This window comes from Echiichthys vipera (assembly GCF_963691815.1).
Source record: "Echiichthys vipera genome assembly, chromosome: 8".
Taxonomy (NCBI): domain Eukaryota; kingdom Metazoa; phylum Chordata; class Actinopteri; order Perciformes; family Trachinidae; genus Echiichthys; species Echiichthys vipera.
Window position 1 is genome coordinate 27,432,533 of NC_139833.1, and position 25,162 is coordinate 27,457,694.

At 42.4% G+C, this 25,162-nt stretch overlaps 1 protein-coding gene across 20 annotated transcripts in view; it reads right to left on the minus strand.

Annotated features, from left to right (window-relative positions):
• plecb (plectin b) overlaps positions 1-25,162 on the minus strand; it is a 145,096-nt gene that overhangs the window by 53,316 nt on the left and 66,618 nt on the right. For 9 of the 20 annotated variants that reach the window (XM_083918598.1, XM_083918595.1, XM_083918597.1 and 6 more), the window contains exon 1: positions 9,361-13,227. The exons of 9 other annotated variants lie outside the window; for them this stretch is intronic. In XM_083918598.1, the coding sequence (XP_083774724.1) occupies positions 9,361-12,916 (3,556 nt within the window). In that variant the 5' untranslated portion in view covers positions 12,917-13,227. Of the gene's footprint in view, positions 1-4,427; positions 4,617-9,360; positions 13,228-25,162 lie in introns of those variants that run through there. 2 more of the 20 variants (XM_083918591.1, XM_083918590.1) reach the window with 1 other exon arrangement.

Here is a 25,162-nt window from a genome sequence, read left to right on the forward strand (position 1 = left end):
GGTCCCAGTGCTGCTCATAAATAAAAGCAGCACTAAATGAACGTCCCGTATGTTCAACATGTGTCTTTCTGTCTCATCGAGGTTTTTTAAATTTTCCCAGAGGGCATACCAACTGTATCCACAGCCCCTTTGGGTTTCTACGAGCCTCTGAAGCATAAGTTCACTGTTTATGTTATGACTCATGCCCATTGGTTCACCAGCAGCAGTCACAGTGGTGTAGGCCATTTAGGCTGGAAAACACACACACACACACACACACACACACACACACACACACACACACACACACACACACACACACACACACACACACACACACACACACACACACACACACACACACACACACACACACACACACACACACACACACACACACACACACACACACACACACACACACACACACACACACACACACACACACACACACACACACACACACACAGTTGGTGTACAGTTAAGTAGCTGGATTGCTCCAGAGTAGGAGTGGTGTCTGTTTCCAGGAAGAATGCTGGCTTTTCAAAAAACAGGCCAAAGCCAGAGCCAAAGCTCAACCACCACAGCCCACGCAGCTCTGTGTGTCTTACTTCCATCTCTAAAAGCATTTGTTTGGCAATGTGTGTGACTAAATTGCGCTTGTGGCCTTAGCATGTCTAACATGGATGTTACACTTCACCAGTACTGTAAAACATGACTTGACACCTTCTCAACTCTCAGCTCCTGTGTTAGGGAGATGGAGTGCAAGCTAGCTTAAAATAAAATAACCACCTGTTCAACCTGTTGCGCCTGAGAAGACCGGCTATGAATATTTTTCACCAACAAATTATGCAAAGCAACTTGGCGTCTTATTAACGACCTAGGAAAATCTCCAGAGTTCTTCAACATCCCTCACTCAACATGAATGTAAAGTCAGATATGATTGCTGGCTGCAACACAAGTTGAGAGTATTTCCAGTTGAACTCAGCCATGCCCCCTACCTCGTGACCTTTCAGCTGACCTCATTCCTATATGTTCGGAGGAGTATGTTAAGATACATGTTCCTACCTCTGCCATTGTCAGTGCATCTGACTAGAATCTGAACACGGTTTTAGATGAAATCCCAGCGATGCAGTATAAGCTCTCGCTGTTGTAATAAGTGATAACCTCAAGCTGAGGACCTAACTAGAGGACAGAGTTGTCATCATGCAGAATGGGTGCCAATGAAAAGGGGACAGCTAAGACCAGAAATCCCCATGACAGGCCTGGACTGAAGAGCACGGATCACCAGGGACGGCAGCTGCAAGTAACGCTTCAGCCTCTCGGACAATAAAACATTAGCAGATATAACATGGAAATGTCAGGGTCATGTAAACAACAGTTAGCGGTGGTGCCAGTATTAGTCAGTCAATGTATACTTAATTTTACAATTGCTCTTAGTTTCACTTCAGCTTGGTCAAAATGCATACATAGTAATATCTTCATATCCTGTGTCAGCACTGATCATACTATTGACATTATGGTTAACCAACAAACTGCCAAATGCACAGAACATGTTTGAATTTTGTTAATACCCCCACATCCCAATATAAGATGGAGGCTGAGTTAAATACAGTATAAACTGTGTCTAAGCCCAGTTTTCCAGTTTCCTCATAGATTAGAAAAGATTATTCCAACACTTCCTCTAGGTACTGCACATACATTCTCAGAATGACAATGCAACAATCTGATGTTTAGCAAGTTTAGTATAATGTTAAGCACATTCAGTGTCTTAATTTGATATTAACTCGCTAACATTTGATGATTAGCAATAAACCCACAAGTAAGGCTGATGAAAATGTCATTAGTTCAGCAGATTTTAGACTAGAGTAAAAGTCACCAAAGTCAAAGGGATTCATCAACATCCTCCCTGAATGTGTGTATCCATTTCATGCCAATTTATCTTAGAGTTGTTAAGATATTTCCATAAAGGCTAAAGTAGTAAACTGACAATATTTGACCTACGCTGATGCTAAAACTCAAGTTGAGTCATTTACTACCTTGTGAGTGATTTATCAAACTCTGTTGGTTCCAAAGACTAATGTGAAGTCATAGGATCAAATGACTTATTATTTATCCACAGTCTACTGTATGTTGCTCCAGGGTCAATCCATGATAAAGTCATCAAAGGGTTGCCATTGACCCATGTCCTTTGTTAGGATGTCGGTTGATTCAAAGGCTTGCAGCTACTTTGGGAACTGGCGGGTGTACTTAACCAGTGCTAAATGATTCATCTTACTGAGGAGACAAGGACACCCTCCAGCAAGAAGACTCATACACACCCACATACACACACAGACCTTTGATCCATAACCAAACTAGACTAAACAGGTTTAGGAGGGACCTACTAAAGCATTATTACAGCAACACTTGTCACTGTTTTTTGGAACAACAAAAGAAATGAGTTTGGCTTGGCAGAGCCTGGACTGGTTTGTGTCAGATTGTCAACAGTGCAACTGCAACGCTCTCTGGGCGTAATGAGGGCTAATCACTTTGCAGCTGGATTTAACAACAGCCACTTTGTGAAATTGGCACGGAAAGGCTTGGTGGCACCTTGGACCGGTCACAGTGGACAAAGGCTTTCAAGGTTGCACAGGAAGGTGAATAACGCACAGGGTAAACACAACACATGTGAATCAGTGTGTGACCTCGTAGAAATAGTAATATGACTGATATACATAAAATACAGACATGGAAAGCATTATAAATATGCAAAAATATCCTCTATACCTAAAAATTCTAACATAGCATAATATAACCAAAATCTGCATTTAGCAGGTAAAACTCCATTTAGACAAGGCAAACACTCTTCTAGCATCCAGCTACTTTGAGACTTTCATTGTCCAAATATTCTGCAACATGCTGCTCTCTTACCTTGCCTCTGTTTTTTCAAGTGCCAGAATACAATCAGGGTGACTAAGTGCCCCAGAATCACCAGGGCGGGGAAAGCTGGTCCTGGGGGGCTTGAAGGCATTTGTTGGGATAGATAGAGATAAGGTAGAGGATGAGGGGACGAGCATGGGCTTTGGTGACAGGTGGGCCTTTACTGGGAAGGGGCAAGGGGGGGAGTGAAATGGTGTGGGTGTGGCACGGACCATTTAAAAAAAGGACACCCTGAGCAGGAATTCCTGCTGCCTACCCTGCTATTACTGAAAGTCTTCTTCTGGTCTGCTTCTCCTGGTTTGTTCAGCTGCTTTCTGACACTTGCCTGACAGATGTGCTCCATAAAATCAGAACAACTTGTCACAAAGATCGATATCGAAAGAACAAATAAACTGATCCATATTTTCTTGATCCAAGTGTTGCAGTTATATATTTGTGTGAATGGTTGTCTGTCTCTGTGCGTCTCTATATGCCCTGCGATAGACTGGCGTCCTGTCCAGGGTGTACCCCGCCTCACGCCCTCATCGGCTCCAGCCCCCGGCGACCCCGACAGGGACAAGTGGTTGAAGATGAATTAATTAATTTTTCTGTATCAATACAGCAGGAAGAAATAACTTATTGTGTTTCTGTTGCTTATCTGATACATCTCTGTGACTCATTCCATCTTACTGCAACAACCAGGATGGGCTCTTTAACTGCATTCTTGGCATATAACCAATTTCTGGTCAAACCCAGTAAAGGAATCAATGGAATTAATATATTATGTGAGTTCAATTTGCTTTTCTTTGTTTGATACAGTCTACCGTATCTAAAGAGATTAGAACTCCCTTCAGAATTATTACTCTTGGATATACCGTTGCAGTAATGATGACAGTTGGAAGATTTAACTAGATAGGTGACAAAGTGATCAATAGTTAATACAAACTCCACATTTAAAGAGCCCTATCTTTATTTTTGACACAGCAACAATAACAAATGCACTTCAGAAGATGCGTTGGGATTGATACGATAGCAGGTGGTCGTGGTCGTGTGTGGCACTCTGGAATAGTCCAGACAGACATATGCGGCTGTCCCTCACACACAGACAAAAGAAGTTCTGAATAAAACACACCCTTTATAAGTTCCCGCTGCTTGTTGACATCAATCAGATGTCATGATTGACAGGGAAGACACTTCCTGAAGGGAGTGGGCCGAGTTAGGGGGGTGACATTTCTCTCCTCAACCCCTGCCCTCACCCACTTCTATCCACATACCATCAAATAAAGGATAATATAGTAGGCAGCCAACCTCACTCACAATTCAAGTCAGTCACACTGTAGACAGGTTTAAATATGGAACACGATCTGTAGCTGAAGGGTACGCTTTGTTAAATATGTGTCTGTCGTTGCTTGAGTGTGTACAACGATCAGGAACACAACAAGACTTCCAACAGTGTGTTCGCCAAAAACTCACCAACAGTCAGCAGACGGAGAAACACATTTAGACACACACAGTTACGCCACAGCAACCCCACTCTATGGACCTACCAGGTATGATCTTCATCTAAGAGACAGTACAGGGAGGAAGAGGAGGACGAGGGCGAAGAAAAAGAGAGCTTTACGGAGGGGGAATGAAGAGGACAGGAGAGGCTCCTGTTTGTTTGCTCTGAACTGCCTTGTTTCTCCCTTGTTGAATTTTGACAGCCTGCGCCTGCTGCTTGGATCCGTCAGCCTGCTCTCCCGTGATCAGGGGAGGAGGGACGTTACACCAAGGCAGGGGAAGGGGGCAGGGGTGAGGGGTGACGGGGGCTGAGAGGGGTGGGTGGCCAGGGGGGGCAGGCTGGAGCAGAGGGTTATAAATACCCACCAGAGCCAGATGATCACACAGTGTCACAGATAGAAACTGATGGAAGAGCTCTGGCGGAACACTTGGCTACACACCTTCCCCTAGAGACACCTCCAAAAAACAACCCCCTCCCTCTCTCTCTCTCCCTTCCTATTTATCCCTTTGATGATGATGAGGGTAGGTTTATTCTGCGATACTGTGTCACAACTCTCAGCCAGAAAACACATCTAAACATATGCTAGAGGCATCATTTGGACATAATATTGTCAGCGCATACAAAAGTACTGTAAACTCATCACTTTTTTTTAAGACAGGCAGCACTGGCGCCATACAGGTTGGTTTACTCAATGATGATAAAACAAACAATATGTGATGTAATGTGATGTAGATGTAAACTCTTATTTTTGTTGATCCAAGAAATTCATCTTATTCTACAGTTCATCTCATGAGTCATCACTTACAACAAGAGTGTGAACTCAATGTCTGACATTAAAACTGTAGATGAGATATGAGAACTGGATATGTTCTGGGAAAAAACACTGACAGTGAAACTAAGTGGACAGATATAGCAGCAAAGCCAGTAAATATGAAACTGCGAGCTAGGACTGATGGAATAATTATTAAATCACAGCCACACAGAGTTATGTGATGGACAGGCTGTAACTGAGTTTAGCTCTTGGTGGTCATCCCTTGTTGCTTTTGGGACTACAGCAATGCACAGCATTCTCTCAATATAGTAGCTACTAGCTTTTAATATATACATATGGCTCTGTGACAATTACGGTGTTGACAGCTGGTTCCATTTCTGCGTAATGCTCAAAGCAATCCCACCCAGTGTCTGGAGAGTAGAGCTGGGATTGTTTTCTCTCATGAAACATGGACACTATAGATGGATGTCCTGTGTGCAATGAAGGCAGCTATATTGAGCAACCACATAGGGGCTTTACAGAGGATTGCAGGGAATTCCTCTGTGAAAATCCTCATGTGCCTTCACAGACCAGGCCTCTTGCACATATCATTCATGTTAGGACACATAGCCGAAAGGTATTTTGAGCTTGTTTCCAGAGGGGAATACCTCTTCCCAAATCTCAATCTACACCCATACATTGATGGAGCTCCATTTTGTAAACACTGCTCTACTTAATAATTCATCTTGACAAAGCAAGTGGTCAAATATAAAGGTCAAATTTAAATTAAGGCCAAAAACACCCTCCAGAATACTGAAATAGTGCAGGCTTAAAGAGGACAAATCTGCTACTACTGAAGTTAAGTTAGTCAGTCCCTGTAATAAACCACGTACCCTGGGAAATGACTAAGATCATAACCATCCTGGCCAAACCCTCAATATATTCCACATGTCATCGATCTCTCTGTGTCAGGGGTTTAGTTAACTGTTATATTACTATAACAGATTTCGGATTCTGCTTCACTGTCCAGCCTCTAGTCATTATGTTGCAATGGACTGCTATTAAATACGATACCAGATACTTTGTCTTCACCAGTGGCGTACTTCAAACTAGTTCAAACTTGTACATCAAACGGCTGAAACCCTGTGTTCGAAGATCACACACAACCGGCCCATGAGAGAGGATAATTCTTTGGTTACACTGCATATTCATTTCTGCACACTTTACATCACGTTCTTCCTGCAACAATGTCACAGTTTTAATCTGATATCACATCAGTATTGATTACTGATCTTGTTTTAAAGCATGATTCAACAGAAATAAGGCAGCAGCTTTGGAGGTCACCTGTCACCTGCTCATGTTTCATTCTGACGTATCAACAGAATCTCTTCATTGTCAACATGTTTGCGTGCTGCGTTTCAATTTATGAAAGGTAGGCTGGTATGTTCTCAGACTTATTACTGCAATAAAATATTAGAAGTGATCTCACAAGTAGAGTCAGCGGTCAAAGATATGGGATGGCAGCTAAGGTCGTTGACTTTGTTTTGAGCAAAACATCGCTGGTGGGCAACAACAGAAACAGTAGCAGCAGCAGATTCTACTTTAGCTGCCAACTCACAACACAGGCCATCAACAGACAGCATGAGATTGAACATTTTAAGTCCCACATTCTTTCCTTTTTCTACTCAAAAAGGTCAGGCTCATAACTGAAGCTCTCAGATTTGAGAATGGTCCTGGTGAGTCATAACATCAAAATGAAATGTCGCCATAATGAAAGGCACAATACTGCAGCGCGCTGTAGCTCTTCATTTAACCCACACAAGTATGCGTTGGGCATGATTTAAGAAATGAAAAATGTGAAAGACCACAGTGCCATGTCTTAGATGTGATTTAGTCTAATTGGCCCTGGTGCCACGTATGGTCAGAGTTTAAACAGCCTCTCAAGCATGTCCATTTCATGCAAAGCGCGTACAGCACCATTCCACCCTTCAAAAAACCAGCAGTGCCACATGTAATGTCAAAGTGTTCCCTTGAAATCTAACCCATCTTAAGTAGCTCTTTTATAGAAAGGAACATTTTTGTTGTGTAAGTCGGTTTTTCAAATGCTTTCCTTTTCCCTGGTTTTCACATCACTGATGCATTATAAAGAGAGACATAAATTGTAACTAGACAAAAGCAGACTAACAGCAACTATACTCTGGTGGGCGTAACTGAGTCTGCCGACAGCTATTTGATTAGCTAACATACCAAGAATACAACACTCTGTAGGATAACAGCACTAAACATTGGAACTCTGTAAATCACTGCCCTATCTATCACAACTCTTCATACTGTATCTGAGGTAAAATCTGAAGGAAACTTCTTTGGCAACAGTGCTTAAATCTGGCTACTGCAAAGCTTGATATCTAGAAAGAAAAGACGGTTTGTCCCTTACATGATGATGTGAAATATGCATTACTTGTTTTATCAAAATTTTGTCAAAACTGACTATAGTTGTAACATTTAGTCTACTGGTTGTATGTAAAAGGTGATAATGGATGGTAATGAACAGCAGATGTCAGCAGTGGGTCACTGAACTATGTGTGGTCATCTGATGGCTGGCACTGCTGCATCTATATCTGATAAGCTTCCAGAACTACAAAATTAAAAGCAAAACTGAAACCTTTGTGAATGTCCACAGTTCGGAGGATCGGCGCTAGAGATCAGATATTTCAGATGTTGAAGTTCAAAGCAATTAATTGAATTTAAGCCTGGTTTATGATGAGTTGCATCTGCTGTTTAATGTGCATGTGAGTCATGAATTACATTTTATCAAAGTGCAAAAGAGACTTATTTTCCTTATGAGTACTGCAGATTGAATAAGGGAATCAGGCTGCAAATTGAATCCAGATCTGCTGTCACGTGTGGAACCAAACAAACACACCCTGTGAGCTGTGAGCAAGCTATTCCAGCTTCCTGACTCTTTGTCTGTTGCTCACACCCACTAAAGACAACGCCCATGTGGAGTTCTTTGCTATACACCCAAATGCGCATGATGGTCAAAATAACTCACTTTTGAAAGTTGTGGAATATTCAAATATAATCCAAAATCACATGAACATGCTTCAGCATCATGATTCACTAGTTTTACTTCAGCAGAACCAACCACAGCATTGAATGGCACCTTTTACATAGATCCAGCAGAGGAGGCCAGTATATACTTCTGTTATCACATTGTCTACATAACTCCCATATCCTACACATACCATTCCATAAAGGTATGCGAGGAGCATGCTTATCTCCTGTACAAGACAATCTGAAAAGAAGATGCAGAAAACAACGACATAACATAAAACAGGGCCAAGAACACTTACTGGAGCAAAGAGGAGAAATGCTCCCAAAAGCACCACACCCCCCTGACTTAGTACGTCTGGCTTTAACTCACACTCAACTATCTCTGCAGGGACCAGGCGTGGCTGAATATCTGCAAAAAGCCCCACCTTGTTGGAATGACTGCAGGTCTGCATAATGTCATTTGGCAAACACTCAGAGATGGCTCCAGAGATTACTGGTTTCACAGACATGTGCAGGGTTCAATTTATTACCATATTATGGAATTCCCCACCCCAAAAAATGTGAATTTTTGAGTTTTGTTTGATGGAATGAAAACTGCCACTGCCCCATGTGTGGTAAATTCTATGTAAGATTTACTTGGTTCTTAATGCCAAAGTATAGTGTTATATATACAGCTATTAAGTATAGCTTCACCTGTGATTATGTGTGTCATCATGCCCATGTGAAATTGTACAGTGCCCCAAATACACTTCATGTGCTATGCTATGACAGTGTTACTGATACTATATCTATTTTAACAGAGAGATAATTAAATCACAGCAACATCTCAACTGACTCTTCTCACCAGCTTACTGAAACTATTCCTAAAGAGAGACTGTCCACATCACAAAGTAGGGCCTGCGCTCTGTAACATGCAACTTTAAGACATGAACTGTAATCAAATCACCCCAAACAATACTTTGGAAGAGAAGTCAGAAACACACAATTGCAGTAAGGGAAATGCTTAAAGTAAATGACAATGTGGATGAGCAACAAGAGTCGTCATCAAATAGCCTACCTAAGACCTCCCACACGTCAGAAAAAGGTGGGAACCACAGAGCAATAACATGCCATGCACAGCAGTGAGAGGAGAACAAGGTAGGAAGTAGGTTAACTGGCACACGTTCAAACAAACCTTCAATGAAGTGAGGCCATGTCTTCTCCTCTGGCTCATCCAGTGAGTGGTCCCAGTCTTCCTCAGGTGAGGCTCCATGCACTCTGGCCCCCGGTGCTGCTGCTAGAAGAGCCCGCTCTATGGCAATTTCTTCCAGAACATCCAGGTCCAGTTCCTCTTCCTCCTCCTCAACTTGTACAGGTGGAGGAGATGACTGTGCCCCTGTTGCCTCAGGACTAAGAACCTGCTTCACCTCAACTATCTCTTCAACTACTACAATTTTCCTCTTCATGGTGGCCTCGTCTATGTCACTGCTTACAGAGTCACAGGTGTCCCCCAGGTGAAGCTGGTCCGGCTGGGCAGTTGCGGGTGTGGCAGTGGCAGAGGGTGTGTCCTCCTCCAAGTCCCTCTTCTTCTCTTCCTTCTGCTTTAAGGCCTCTGAAACAGAGAGCCTTTTCTCTGTGCTGCGCTCTGCTGCCTGACTGGCTGAATATTGTGAAACTCTGGGAGGCTCCTCTTGCTTGTCGAGGGGGCTGGCCTGTGCCTGAGCCACAGCTGCCTCTGCTGTTAACACTGGTGCTGCTGACGCTAATTCTCTGGGAGCGGGTGCTTCCCTCGCAGTGGATGATGTTTTTGGTTTCGGAACCTCCCGCTTGATTTTTTCTGCAAAAAGCAGAGTTGGCTCCACCTCCTCTTTGTCTGCCGGGGCCTCACAGAGCACAGCTGCAGCCTGCCTGGTTTCCTCACTACACATTCTTTCTGGAGTTTTTGGAGTAACCTCCAGTTCTGTCGGTGCAGAGGCCGTGACATGGCGGTCTTTAACTGTGGCCTTGGGCAATGATGTAATGTTAGTAGATGGTAATGCTTCTGCTTCAGGCTTTGTGTTTATGGTGTCTGATAATTGAGCCTGGGCCTGCTTCTTTCCTCTACCTTTTTTCTTGCCCTTTGAAAATTCCTCTGCAGCTTTCCCTGTGTTTGTTAAGGATTTAGGCTCAACTGTAGGTTTCTGAGAATCTGCCACAGGGCTTTTCCCTTCAGCTCTGGGGCTTGCTTGAATGACCTCCACTTGAGTTATTTTCTGCACCGTCACTGTTTCCAATTTAGTGACAGTCATTTCCTCAGATTTCACTGGCTCCATGTGGGGCAATTTAGTATCTAACTGGCCCTTGGTGCACACTGGTCCCTGTGTTATTGTGCTGATACTGCTTCCTTCAACTTTCTCTTTTACCTGTGCATCATCTGGAGGCTCCACTGGGGGCACTGCTGGGATATGATCCAATGAAAGTGATGCTAATTCAGAAATACTCGGGTCCTCAGTTTGTTTGGGGATTTCCATTATTGCCTTTCCTTGAATTTGTTTGGGGACCTCCTTCCCCCCCCCTCCATCAATATCTTTTTTAGCCTGAGTATCATTTTCCTCTGCTGGTCCCTGAGCCTTTATGCTGGTACACACGGTCGTTGGCTCTGAGGTCATCACTGGTGTGGGTTGGAGGGTATTTTCAGCAACCTCCTCAGGGGGCTTGTCTATACAGGGTTTTTCCTTATCCACCTTAAAGTCAGGTAGCTCCTCTGTATTGATATTCTTGGGTTTTTCACCAGGCGATTTCTTTTTCTTCCTTTTTAATTTAGAGCTTCCCTCAACATCTTGTTTGGTTTCCATAACCACCTCTGTGGTGGCAACATTTTGACCGAGCTGAGGTGAAGACGAGTCCTTTTGCGCATATGTTGCTAATTGTACTGAGCCTTTAAAGACCTCTTCTGGGAGAATTTCTTCAGCTCTCTTGACATGAGAAGTCACCTTTACATCGGTTTTCTCCTGTTTTGTAAAAATCTCGGTTACTGTAGCTCTCCCCTTGACAGGTTTTGCATCTTCAGTACTGGCCATAGGTGCTGAGAGAGTTGTTGCAATAACGGTAGTTTTAACTTCAAGTATTGAGGATTCCACCAAAGTGGTTTTCTGGGGTGTTTCGTCAGTTTTGGGCTTTGCAGAGAGATTCACTGAGGTCCCTTTAGCATCAGTGGGCTCCTGAGTCACTTTAGAGGTGTCGTTTAGTGCAGTGAACGATACTGGCTCTCTGGTGATACTGTCAGGTGGGAGTTTGGTGGTCTCCTTAGTGACAGTTACTTTGGCCGTTTTCTTGGCCTTCTCATTACCTATTTTGGATTCGTCTGGGATCTTCACTTTTATAGGTTGGATTGATTCTTCAATAACATTTGCTTTCTCTTCCTTGACATCTTTACTGACAGGTTTTATGATGACAGGGGTGGAAGTGTCGGTAAGGAGTTTGGAGGTTTCCTGAGCAGCAACCATTGTAATAACTGCCTGAGCCTTCATGTGATCAGGTGCTGATTCAGTAATGGTCTTGGCCTCTGAGGATTTAACTGTTTCAACAATCCCCTTTTTTGTCTTCTTTTCCTTGACATCTTTGTGAACAGGTTTTGTGGTGACAGGGGCAGCAGTGGTAGTGGCAGAAAGGACACTGCTTGTTTCCTCAGCAGCAGCCATTGTTATAACTGCTTTGGGTTTTACTTCATCATTGGCAATCTCAGCTGTGGCCTTGGCCTCTGCAGATTTAATCGGATCAAAAATTACCTTTTGTGTCTTCTCCTTTTTGACCTCTTGCATTGTGATAACTGAACTGCTTGTGACCATTTCCCAAGGCTTCATTGAAGCTTTTTCATCAGCTTTATTTGTTTTGGGAGTAGAGGGTTCAGCTGTAATCTTTGATGTTGCAGCACCTGTACCCGCAGCAACAGCAGCCTCACTTAATGGTAGGGCTGAGGACGCTGATGTCAAAGTGGTCTGTGGCACATCCTGTTTCAAAGCTGCAATCTGACTCTGGACATACATTGGTGCCGTTTGGTCTTTGGACACTCTCCTCTCCTGTGATATTGTTACTGGCTTCTCATTGCTCACATCCGGCTGCTGACGAGAAACTCTTTTTACTTGGGTCTCCTCCATCATCGCTGCCTCACTTCTGAAGTTGTTCCCCCTCCTAAACAGAGGCCGAGGCTGGTCTTCCACTTCCCATGATGCTTTCGGCTTGACTGGTTCTGCAGCCAGTGGACGACCCCTAAACCTTGGGGTCCTGTCAGTGTAGCTCTCTTTTTCTCCGGGACCCATCATCTTATGGCGATAGCCTTGACGCTCAGCCAGAGACTCTTGGCTCTCTGCTTCACCCCTGCGGCCTGGCTTAGGAGCATAAGATGTAGGACCTTCTACAGATTGGACCCGTGCAGCCCTGTGGGCAATGGCTAGGGTAGCAGCTGGCTTCCTGATCCTCTGCAGGGAGGCAGGAACAATTTCAGGGGGCAGATGGAGGTAGTCACGCAGGTAAACAATTCCCTCATTGCTCAAGTACCAGTAGAAATGTCTCCATGCAAATGTCTCCTTCACATAGCCCCGAGACTTAAGAGAGCCCATGGCACGGATTACTTGCAGGTTGCTCACACCTTCTATCTCAGGGTGCTTGATCTGAGGCCTTTTGTCCTTCTTGGCCACCATAACACCATCTCTAAACAGTACCTCATAGATGGCCCTCAGTTCCCGCAGGGGCATCAGCATTCCAGCAACCATTGTGCTTTATGTCAGTATACTCTCTCAAAGTAAAACTGAAAATAACGACATGAAAGGAAAATATGAGACAATCTCACGTCTGATCGTGAAAGAATCCAGTGGCAAAACCGGCTGTCACGTGCTTCTCAATTCAATAAAAAAAATGCAAGAAGAAATCCTTGTAAGATGTTTTCCTTACTTTCTTCTCCTCTCGCAGATCCTTTGGATTTTGTGAAGAAAAATAATATTCCTCTGTGAAATCTAACTTAAAGTCAAAAGTGTGCTGTCCCCCCTCTATTCAGCGTGGCTGGGAATGAACAGTCTCCGTACTGCCGAGATGGCAATGACAGAATGGAAGAGAGGGAGCGTGTGTGAGAGTGAGAGAGAGAGAGAGAGAGAGAGAGAGAGAGAGAGAGAGGCACACGTCTCAGTCCGGCTCCTCCTACCTTCTCTCCCTATTTCTTGGTGAAAAAATGGCATGGAAAAAAAAACTCACTAAAGTAAACAGTAGAGCAGGAAGTATGAAGCAAAGAAAAAAAGTGCATTCAATAACTCGAATGAAATGAAGAAAGTACAAAGTCAAATGAATAGAGCAACGAACCTACGAAGTGTGTTTGAGCACATGTTCTGTAGCTCTGAGACTTTTGACGGTGATGCCCACCCACACACAAAAGCATACGCCTCCTATATAATGTACACACACACCTCTAAACACACACCAAAGGTGGCAGACACACACCCTTTGGAGTGTCACACACACACACACTGGCCCCACAACTGAGCTGTTCTAAACAGGGATTAGTTTAGAGAAGAAAGATACGAAACCGGTTGGCATACATCTATCTTGCCTGAGGCATCTATGTAGGTTATCAGGTACAAGGTGTTTCATTTCACACATAACCTGATCAGATATCACTGAGGAGCTTTCCCTCTACGTCCCTCTCTAGGTGTGGCTTTCGGATCTCATGTCACACAATCTGAATGTGTAAAGGGAAGGTGACATTTGAAGAGAAAATACATAAATAACTATGAATGTATTTTGGTCTCCAGGATCATAGGATATGAAAAGACAAGTCATGACTACTATAACTGCCACTGGTAGTTTGCCCTTTGCAGATTTAGTCTAACAGAGAGAGAGACAGATATCAAGTTAAATTCTATTCACGTATGTGTTTGCTGGATGATCACCAAGTCACTATGTGAAGGAAATGACATAGACCAATCATCATTCCCCATTGCAGCTCATTAAAGTGATGCAACAGGCTGTAAAGCAGCCTTAAGTTGTTATTGCTTCAGAGACAAGCTAGTATTCAGGCTTGATTTAGCTGAGAACCAAGAATCTATCTTGCACAACTATATAAAGGACTGCGCATTATAGCTAACCTTTTCAGTGCTCTCAGGAACATGATATCAGATTTCTATCCCTAGATCACTTCTCTCCTCTGTACATCTGTCTCCTGTTCGTCTCTCTGCGTCAGTGAGTGTCCTCTCACAGCCAGTGTCCAAGCCAAACTGGAAGGAAAACTGACCATTGTTGGACAGAGCAGAGGAGTTCACTTATCCTGTTAAAAAGAAAAGAATATAGTGAAGAGTTAGACTGAGTTGATGGTACTGTGCTGGAACACAGTAAATCATAGTGTGGATGAAATGATGTATTCTGCCTGCTGTTTGAAACCACACATACTATTACACATCCAAACACTGGTGGAAAACTGTTTCTATTTTATTTTTCCATGGTAACAGGCAAATGTAGTGAGTCAGTTCTCGGTAAGCCCCATATCCACTTTCAGCGCTGCAGTTGAGCAGCAGACCATAAATCTGTTGTCCTGGACAGCTGGACTACACTGTCATTTATCGCACCACTATTTGCAAAGACACTGATCCGAAACAAACCATTAGCACACTGTCAAGATTTCATCAGCAATCAAGAAAATTAAACATTATCTGAGGGCAAAATTCTGTGCTTAATCTTAAAACTCACCTTAAATCTCTCCTTTATCAAAAACAAAACAAAACATGTACATATTTTTACATGTATTTTTTACTGTGTATGGCTACTCCATACCTCTTTTTTATCCACACTCTAAAACCTCACTCACGCCCATGAGGGTAAGCCTAGAGGTCTGACATTTTATACGAGAACTGTAAAGATTAGGTGAACACTGGATTAGTTGATCGGCAAAAAAATCATCAACAACTTTTTTGATAATTGATTAACCGTAAGTAATTTCTCATCCAAAAAAGGCAGAAAAGGCTTTTCCGCCTCTCAAATCTGGAGATTTCCTGCATTTCTCTGTTTTATATCATATTCAACTTAATATCGAGGTTTTGACTGACAAGGCAATACATTTAACGACATCATCTTGGTCTTTGAGAAAACAGGAAAAACATTTTTCATTATTTTGTGACATTTTATAGACCAAACGATCAATCATTTATCATTAGTTGCAGCCTTATGTAATACAGGTGTGGTTGACAAACTGTAGAAGGTTTGTGAGGATTTGGGGGTCATCCCTATGTTCCCCGGTCGCGTAAGCCCCTGCCTCCGCTGATCTAATTCACCATTTTGTTAGGGTTAGGGTTATGGTCAGGCTCAGGGTTAGGGGGTAGTGTAAGGCCTATTTGCCGTGGAATTGGGCACTAATTGTGGAAAAAAAATAACAGACCGGGGAACACAGGACGAAAAGGGTCCGATGCGGGGAACATAGGACCCAGGGAACATAGGTTAACTCCCGTGATTTGCATAGTTCTGGAATAAAGCATGTTCTAGCTATTGTTATTTAAATATAACTTAGAAGGCCATGGTTGAACTTGCTAAACATGCAAAACTAAAAGATGTTACTTTCAAATGAAGCCTCATGCATGCATTTTTGCCCAGTAGTTCTTTCTAATAGTTATAATATTTTCCATTTGGGTTTGCCTATTAGGTTAAAATTAAGGTTGGATATGAAAAGGTTAAAACATCGGGCAAACATTAAATATGAACATCTTAAAAATAGTTTTGGCAGTACTGTAGTGAACCTCACTTTTGTTTTTACTAATGCTGGCATGAAAACAATTCCTGTCACACAATAATCCTTTGAAATCTGTCTAGTCAGACTATGAGGTGATGCCCCAGGCTGTGTGCACTCCACCTATACATACTTCATGCTGTTATATTGATTTTAATGGTGTATGTGAAGTTAAGGGTTCAGATTGTAGGCTGGGAGGAGTTTTCAGTGGAGGAACAAAGAATTCCTCAGTTTCTCTGTACAAGAAATGCATACCTCTGTCTTACGAAACAATTGTTTTATCATTGACATGCTGCAGTTTGCCTGACATTGAAGCGGAGGCGGAGGCGGTTGCTTAAAGCTGGCTGTGTATGTGCTTGTACTTACTTACTCAACCTCATTTGGTATCTCGTTATACATTAATGGATGTCTAGTAGGTAGCTAAGAGGTAATTTTAAATAAAACACTGTATAAGAAACTTATTCAAACAGAACAAAAAAAAACAAATACATTGCAAATCGGCCCTGAACATATGCCAGTCAACTGAGTTCAAATTCAAGCCTGGAGCTATCTCATTTGAAGTAATCTGCATCACCATGCATGGTGCTTTGCTCTCCTGGCTGCATACTGTATAAGGAACTTATTCAAACAGAAAAAAGAAACAAATACATTGCAAATCGCCTGAACATATGCCAGTCAACTATGAGTTAAAATTCAAGCTTGGAGCTATCTCATTTGAAGTAATCTGCATCACCATGCATGGTGCTTTGCTCTCCTGGCTGCATATCAGTATGATTTCATGCACTGTTTATGCACAAAGTGCTCGGTGAACTTCAAACTTCCCATTGACCCTTATTCTGGCTTGAGGCCCAGTCCCTCCAGCCATCCGAATATTAAATATGCCAGCTTCCAGAGAAATGCTGTATGGCCAGGCCTGAAAAACCCTGCTTTTTACAGCGACCTTCTGGTTACAATAGTAGTGTGAAGGTTTGGGGTGACATTAGCAACATAATAAATGATCAGAAAAAGATTATCAGAAGGGAATGCTCACTATAGAAATAATGGTGTCTAATTTCATTCAGTCTATAATCAGATACTGCAGCAGCAGAGCGCTGCAAGTGGACACATGATTCAATTGATTGAAGCATATAAAGGAGTAGTAAGACATTTGGGAAGAGTATGTGAATAGTTTCCTGGTTAGGAGTCCCCTTCTGCTTCAATGTTGCAGACTTCCAAAAGTCCCAGAATAGACTTGTCACCACCAACTGATGGTGGCTGGCGACTGGCCCACTGTAAAGGCCGGCTGCTCCACGGTCTATTGGTCCTGCTCCCGAGCCCTCTATTCTGATATCAGATCCAAGCCACTCCAGCCACTTCCAGAGAAAGCAAAGGTCAGCGGAGCCTCTCTTTCACACTAATGTATGTGCTCACATTACCAGTTAGTGTGAAGTCAAACCTACGTCAAAACTTAAGAACATGTAGTCCTCCTAATGAATGACACATCTAATGCTAATGCACAGGTAAGCTTCATATATGACTATCAAGTTATCACGGTTTTGAGTTAGATTTAATTTGGACTGATGATGAACTAAAGCTTTCTACTAAGCAGTAACCGGAACAAATTATCGCACAGTGCTTTGAAGAAGTGCATACCGCCCTGAAAATACATTTAAAAAGAAGGGCACCTAATTGTTGAAGCATGAGTGTATAAAACAAACACAGAAAGGGGATTTTAACATCTTGTTTGGAAGTGTGGCACCTTTGTCTACCCCAAATCATGACTTGCACTTTAAAGTTTTGACAAAACACAATGCATGAGAGCTCACTTTACTCTGGACAGTAAGCCTTTTTTAATCTGAGGTGCTTGTCCCCTGGCTGGGTATAGAAAGGAGAGTGACCCCCTCAGTCAGTGGCAGCTGTGCCCCCTGACGGAGCTGATACATGTTAAAGGTTACCTCTGACCCAGGAACCTGCTAAAGTTAGAGGTTGTTGTAAACAGCTTTATATGGAGGCAGGTTTTGTCACTACAGTAGTTATAGGCTGTCCCAGTAGGCAATTCCAATTGAGTAATTAATTGATGCTTTAACTAATGATAAAGTAATGAATTCAATTTAACTGGTGCAATAAAAAACAACCAGTAAATTATCACAAAAAGTGGCTCCATTGACTGAAAGAGCACTGCGGTGTCAGGGTGGATAGACGGATAGATAGATACTTGAACCAAATGTGAAAATCTACTGAATTAATAAAACATATTAGTGTTTTAAGCCTCACGGAGCTGCTAGGACTTCTATAGACTCTTAAATGAGGGTGATGTTTAAAAAGGCTAACTCCTTAAGATCTGTCATATTTACATTCTTACTTACATACTGACAGTTGTCCACGGCATAAAAGATTTTGGACAATATCTTATAATGGTTTGTTGACTTGACAATTGTAAAATGCTGATTTATTGCATGTGAGGCCCTAATCCCACCTTCAGACAACATTGACAGATATTTTTAAGTGATATCATGAATAACAGTGCCAATAAGTGCCTGCACAGGCAGAGAGATTGTAGCCTTTGAAATGCAAGAGGGTGCTGCAAGGATTAACACCTGGCAATGACTGGACACTCTGGGCATAATTGGGTTGATCTGGTCGGGTTATACTTTGATGAAGGGCACTTTGAATTGCATGCATAGCCACTAGCCTATAGATAATGTGTGGGGTGGCTAGTACAAAAAACTCTATATACTGTCCCTCCAAACACAAACCCACAGGAGTGTGTTAAACCAGAGAATCGCCTCAGACAAAGAAGCACTGTGTGTTCAGAGCTGGTGAGCATGCAGGGAGACTGAGAAGTGTCTTTGGCATTCCTCACACTGTTGCAAAAATAAATAATCAACTGTTCTTGGATGACTGAGGTGAAAACAAGGGGCAAATTGCGGCAGAAGAAGGAAAATGCTTTGCTGTGTTCAGAGCTGAGGGACAAGAACAATAGACAAAGTAATGGTCTGAAATCAATCAGGAGACTATAGGAACTGTTGTTGCTCTGCCAACACAAACTTTTCCTGCACCATGAATATCTTTGGAGTTATACTGTATAAGGCTGATTAAAAGCAACAGTATAGTAAGACATCTTTTTTTTATCAAATAAAGACTGTGTAACTGTGAAAGGAAATTTCAGCACAGAGTCATTTTTTGGGGGGGAAAACTTAGCAGCATAAAACTGTATTGACGTCACAAGAAGAATAGCCTACTGTGTGAGCAGAGGAAAAAAAGACAACTCATAGTTTTTGTCTCACCAGTATACGCATAAATGCACATGGAAAATCTATAAACTGGTGTGTGCTTGAGGTAAAATGACAGGCCTTACTTGTGTTCTCAACTCCACGAGTCACAGATCACACTGACTTCTCCTTTTCCAGAGTGGAAAGAAATGAAGTCAGAGATTATGCCTCTCTTCACCCCCTTTACCAACCAAAAATAAGCAGGAGCACCCAAGAAGACTGCCAAGTCCCATTCGTTCCTACTCACTCTCTCTCCCCAACAAGCTGTCGGTCATGTGTTAGTGCTGGGGTCTCTATGTGTCCAGCCTTACAATGCCCCCTGCAGACTTGGACAGGAGCCCACCCATGAGGGACTGAAAGCAGCAGCAGCCATGTGACAGATTTGCCATGTCTAACACTAGGAACCAAATCAGCCGTCGTTAATAATGGATAATGTTTTCCTATGACCAAAGTATTCTTCACTCTTACATTCAACATCTATTATCCAGCACTTTAGGAAAGGGTGTATACAGTACACTCACTGGCAACTTTATCTTTTCAACTGCTCATTAATGCAAATATTGAATCAGCCAATCACGTGGCAGCAAATCAATGCATTCAGGCATGTAGACATGGTCGAGGAAAGGGGATTTAAGTGACTTTGAACCTGGTATGGTTGTTAGTTCCAGACGGGCTGTTTTGAGTTTTTCAGAAACTGCTAATCTAGTGGAATTTTCACAGTCAACCATCGCTAGGGTGCATAGACAATGGTTTGAAAATTAAAACATATCCTGACAACCAGAATTTGAGATTTGCATCATGGATGTCTAGCCGACAAAACTCAAGCAACTGCATGATACTATCATGTCTAAGTTGGAGCAAAAGCTTGCCATTCTGACTACACTAATAGAAATCATCTTTTGGTGGGAATTCTGCAAAACAGCCAGTGACTACAAAAACGCTTTGTGTTGTAAACAAGTTCCAGCAGTGAGATTTGGACAGAAAATTCAAACCAGCCCTCGACTCTCTTGTTATTTCTCCTGTGAGAGCCGTATGCCAGCTCAGCTAAAAGGCAGCCAGGGATCAGAGTCAGCATGCAAGACATGTATTAAACCATTTAGGAGCTAGGAAAGGCTTAACTATTGTTGCACAAGATAGATCCAGGATATGCGCAACTCCCTATTTAACTCTCCATATTCCAAAATGTGAAAAATGAGTGGCTGTCTGTATGTGGCCACACCTCTTCATGACATAACGTTCATCAGACCAACGCTGGCATCCATTCACTCACAGCATCCTGCCTCCTTTTCCTGTACATGATATGATCAATCTATATGTAATCTATATTTGCCACTTACCTTTCTTAGGGCTTAGCCAGAAACGATCTCCAAGAGGATCACCTCTGTCCATGCTGCTTTGATTTGACTTATCGCACAAAGGCCTCCGTGGCTGTAATAAAACACAACACCTTCTTTCTGCTTTCACCACCCAGTCAAAACCACACTGCTACTCCTTCTTTTCACCCTTGCGAAACCCACTGTCCATCCAGCGGAACAACATGGCATGCAAGATGGTTCTAAAAGAGCGAAGGAATGGGTGTGGAGGGGTACATTCAGAGTAGGGAGGGTGATTGTGAGAAAAGAACAAGGGAATCGTTTCATCTACGGCCCATAAACGCAGAGGAACATCTACACCATAAATCTGAGGGCTCTGCAAAGCTGGACATATCCTCTCTGCTGCCCCGGATACCATGCCCCATGTCCCATACATCCAAAGGCGTCCATGCTTTATTTTCCACAACAGCTAACTGGGAGATACACACTGGGAGCCTTGTTCGAGAAACCTCACAAATTACAGACCCAGAGAATAAGATGAACACTGGAAAAAAGGGAGAACAAGAAAACTAGATAGAGAAAGAAGACAAATACCTAAGAGTCAGTCTGCAAAAGGCACTACCAAGGCATCCAAAAGAAACCCAACAACAACTCTGGCTTTGTCTTGCATACTTATTCCTTGCTTTATGGGGAGCAATTAATGTGTTTGTAAGTTGTTAAAGAAGAGTGAGTTAAACTGGAGACAAGTGTTAGTGAACTAAAAAGAACAGTCCTACCATTTAGAGCTCCATATACAGCTGCTGTAACCGTAATTCAAGAGCTGTGAGATCACAGATACAGGTAATATTGTTGAGGGTTTATCAGTTCTGGCTTGTTTCCAATGAGTGCAGTTGACCCTGAAGGGTATGACTAAAAGATAAGGCTAACACACTGCAGCACTTTGTTCAGACTAATTTGTGGGTCCTGAACCTGTCAAAACATAATCTTCCTATCAATAGCACCCTTTATGTAATGAGTCTTGACATACATGACAAGATGTTTCACATTGAAGCATTACTTAACACACACCAATGCCTTAAATGATAGGTGCATGTTTTAAAGTCTTTGATACAATACTTATTGCAAAACAGCCCTGAGCATATGCCAGTCAACTATGAGTTAAAATTCATGTCTGGAGCTATTGAAATTGAAGTTGTAAGTTGCTGTAATTTTTTATCTTATCTGTACTGGCCATTATGATATCCCTTTTTAAAGTGATTCCAATCTGCAGTCTTGGTTTTGTGCAGAAATTGACGCAGCAAAGTTCAGCTTCAGCTCACAATCTTCCCAAAAAGTATTTTTACCTCTAAATTCCCTCTTCTTGTGACTTTCCCTCCACCAAGGCTCAGTGATGAAACACTGTCCAGCAAACAGAAGGAGAAAGTTTGTACTAAAGGAACTTTGGAAAACCTTATTGGGTTAACTAATATGACTCATATGACCTTTGACTGGATTTATAATTACATATTTGCACCAAATGAGAATTCATGAAAGCTTTCTTAGTGTACACAGGCATGTGATTATTATGAAAAGACCCACTTTATAAAAACGTGAACCTACCCTTCAAGTGCCAATGATTTGAAACCATGCTTAAAATGAAGGTGACCCTCACAAAATGGAGCTCCAGTCTGGTTGGTGAGAACCAGGGTATAAAATGGCTGTAGGGAGCGACAGGTCTGGCAGTGCCAGCTGGGACCAGCCTGTTTGCGCCACACAGACAAACACAGTCTCATACCATGAGTGGGCAAGCTTATTCATTACTCCTTTAACTGTGTTTGTATAAAAAAGCCGCGAAAGAGGAAGCATCTGAATAATTATGAAAACATGTCCCAAACAATGTAACAAAGTCACATTTTAAGAATAAAAGAAAAAAAAAAGAATGTGCATGATGAGTCAGAGTCTGCAAACCACACATGGGTGTGGCCATGCCAGGCTTTGGTTGCTGTAGCAACGCAGCCCACAGGTTAGTCAAATACCATGTGCCTGTCCACAGTTGAGGTTTCGGGGGAACGTGGGCTTACTGCTGCTGCTACGGGCAACCAGCTATCAAACAACAAAACTTGACACGGGATCCAGACTCTGGCTTTCCTGACTGGCTGCCACAATGTGCGGATTTGCATTGTAACCTGAAGAGGCTGAGCTTTATTTTTAGACAGGCATCCTGATGATCAGCTTCTAATAGCATACAGACAAACATAATACAGGTGACTCCTCTCATACGCACACTCACACAAACATACAAAGACAGGTGATTTATTATCCTCACTACCATAAACTCCCACCCCATCTGGAGAGAATGAATCAGTGGCATTCTTTCTTTTTTCTCAGAGTGGAGAGCATGAGCTGCTCCTTTCACAAAGAAAGAAAGATTTGCAGTAAACTTATTTAGTGTGTTCTGGCTGAGGAAAGAAAAAGGCCTATTCTTTCACAGCTTTATGGTCTAGTTACAGACAGTGATGACTCACTATCTTTATAATCTCCGTAACTTTCATAAACTGAGCCGAACCACCCAAAGGAGGGCTCTTGTATATCCATCCTGTGGAAAAGAATCACCCCAGCTGTGGTATTTTAAATTCATGCGGCTGCAATTTCTGTAGTACTAAAAGGTTAGACATTTAATTTTGCAAGAAAGTATCGGGACTCTGCCTCAAACCGCTCTTGTGGTTTCTGAAGTGTGTTTTATCTGATGCAGAAAAAGAAGACTTCACTTCCTGAAATCTTATCATTCCATGCAGTGAGAGGCGAGGACTGAGCACCGCCCCCAAGCTGAACGGATCCAGACAGCCTGCATGGAGAAATGAAAGTGACAAAAAGTCCATGCAGAAATAATACTTGGTTAGTCACGAACACTTTCCATGTGCAAGTTATTTCTTTGCTCTTTCTAGCCGTTGTGTACTCCGTTAACTCCAGGAATGCTTTGTTTTTTGCAATCGCATCCCCTCTGTAGCAGTGTATCATTACTGGAAAAACACTACTAAATGTACCCAACGTGTCCTGTCAGGCAACTATGTGACTAAAAATATGTAGTCTGGCACATATGTAACAAAACAACTCGTATGGCATGAGTCTGTGCTTGTCACTTAACCACAATAACAACAAGAGATATTTTCTCATGCAGATACAAAGCTTCCCTGAGTGGGGGGGTGAGATATCATAATTAATTACTTTGGATTTTTAAGTTTAAATAATACCCATAGGTTTGTTGATTTTTCACATAGCATTGTCTGTGAGACTGGAAAGAGTCCAGAGCACGAATGCTGGGAAATACTACACCACACCCAGAGCTGTACTGCTGCTGGATTAATACAATATCAGGTTCCTGGTTAAGGTGCATGTTCAAAGTACAATGCACAGGGAGCAATAATAAACATCTATAAATAAACAGCTTTCTCTTTAAGCTTGTTATAAATGTATACTATGCAACCAATCTTTTTTTAATATATTCTATTCATGTGCCGCACCCACAAAACATGCATCCTCCTCAAGAGATGGCATTTTCATTTCCTCTTTGCTAGTTCTTATCAGCATGGCTGGACTGGCTCCACATCCTGTTTTCCACCTACAACTTTAACCTGCTTTAAAGAAAGGATAACAGTCCAAACAATGGGCAGCTTCCCTTTCCAAACTGTAATAAAAGCCAGTGAACGTGAGCTCCTCCAACACTGAACAATAAAGTGGAGTAATTTACCACTACTGGCACAAAAAGGCCCAAAAGAAATCCTACAGTATATGAAACTCACAGAAGTAACAGACATGGAGACAGTGTATTAACAGTTTGTCCTTGAAGATGTGCTGCCCCCGTGGGGACCAAACAGCAGGGTGACTTTAGCCAAAAACCTATCAGGCTACTCCCCTGACAGCTCTGAGAATTTGTTTTATGTTTCTCCAACTTCTTCTCATGGTAAAATCTTAGGATCAAAACCACACAGTGGACTTTTAAAGACTTTACTTTAAGACTTGTACTGGTATTTATCGCACGTCAGAAAATGGTTCAAACAGTACACTTAATAGCGACAAAAGCAAACCAGTTGGATCACCTTTAACAATGATCCACCTCGCTTTGTTAATGTGTGACAAGATCTCGGCAAGAGCAATAATCACCCTCAGGTGAAGAAATGTGAAGCAGCGTGCACTGGAGAAAAAGCTAGGGCAGGGAGATATCTTTACATTTACATGGTCTCCCCTTGTTCCAAACAGCTCCAGGAAGAAGTCCTGATGGATTGAAACTTGCAGGGGCAGAGTGGCCATCGGGACGACAAGGAGATGTCCCGGTTGACTGGCGGCCAATAAGCTCAACCGTGTGATGTTCATGACAGGCCCATTGAGTTAAAACTCTTCAGAATCAAGAATGTTCCTGTGAAAATCTCCAAGATCTCTATTAACACAGAGAGCCCAACCACTATACTATATGTTACACTTGTTGTGTCTCTACATCTCACTCATGGTTGCTAGAGTTTCAGACTCACTCTCATTAATCCAGTCTACTGATTTTTGTTAAGCCTCCTATCTTGATCTAATTATTTTTATTCAGACGTTACATAAATATAAAATGGCCAACGATTGAATTTGTTTTTTTGTTCATACATTTATTTAGAATGGTCAGAGCAAAGCCTCATGGGAAATGGGAACTGCGTGTTGCTACAATGTTAATAA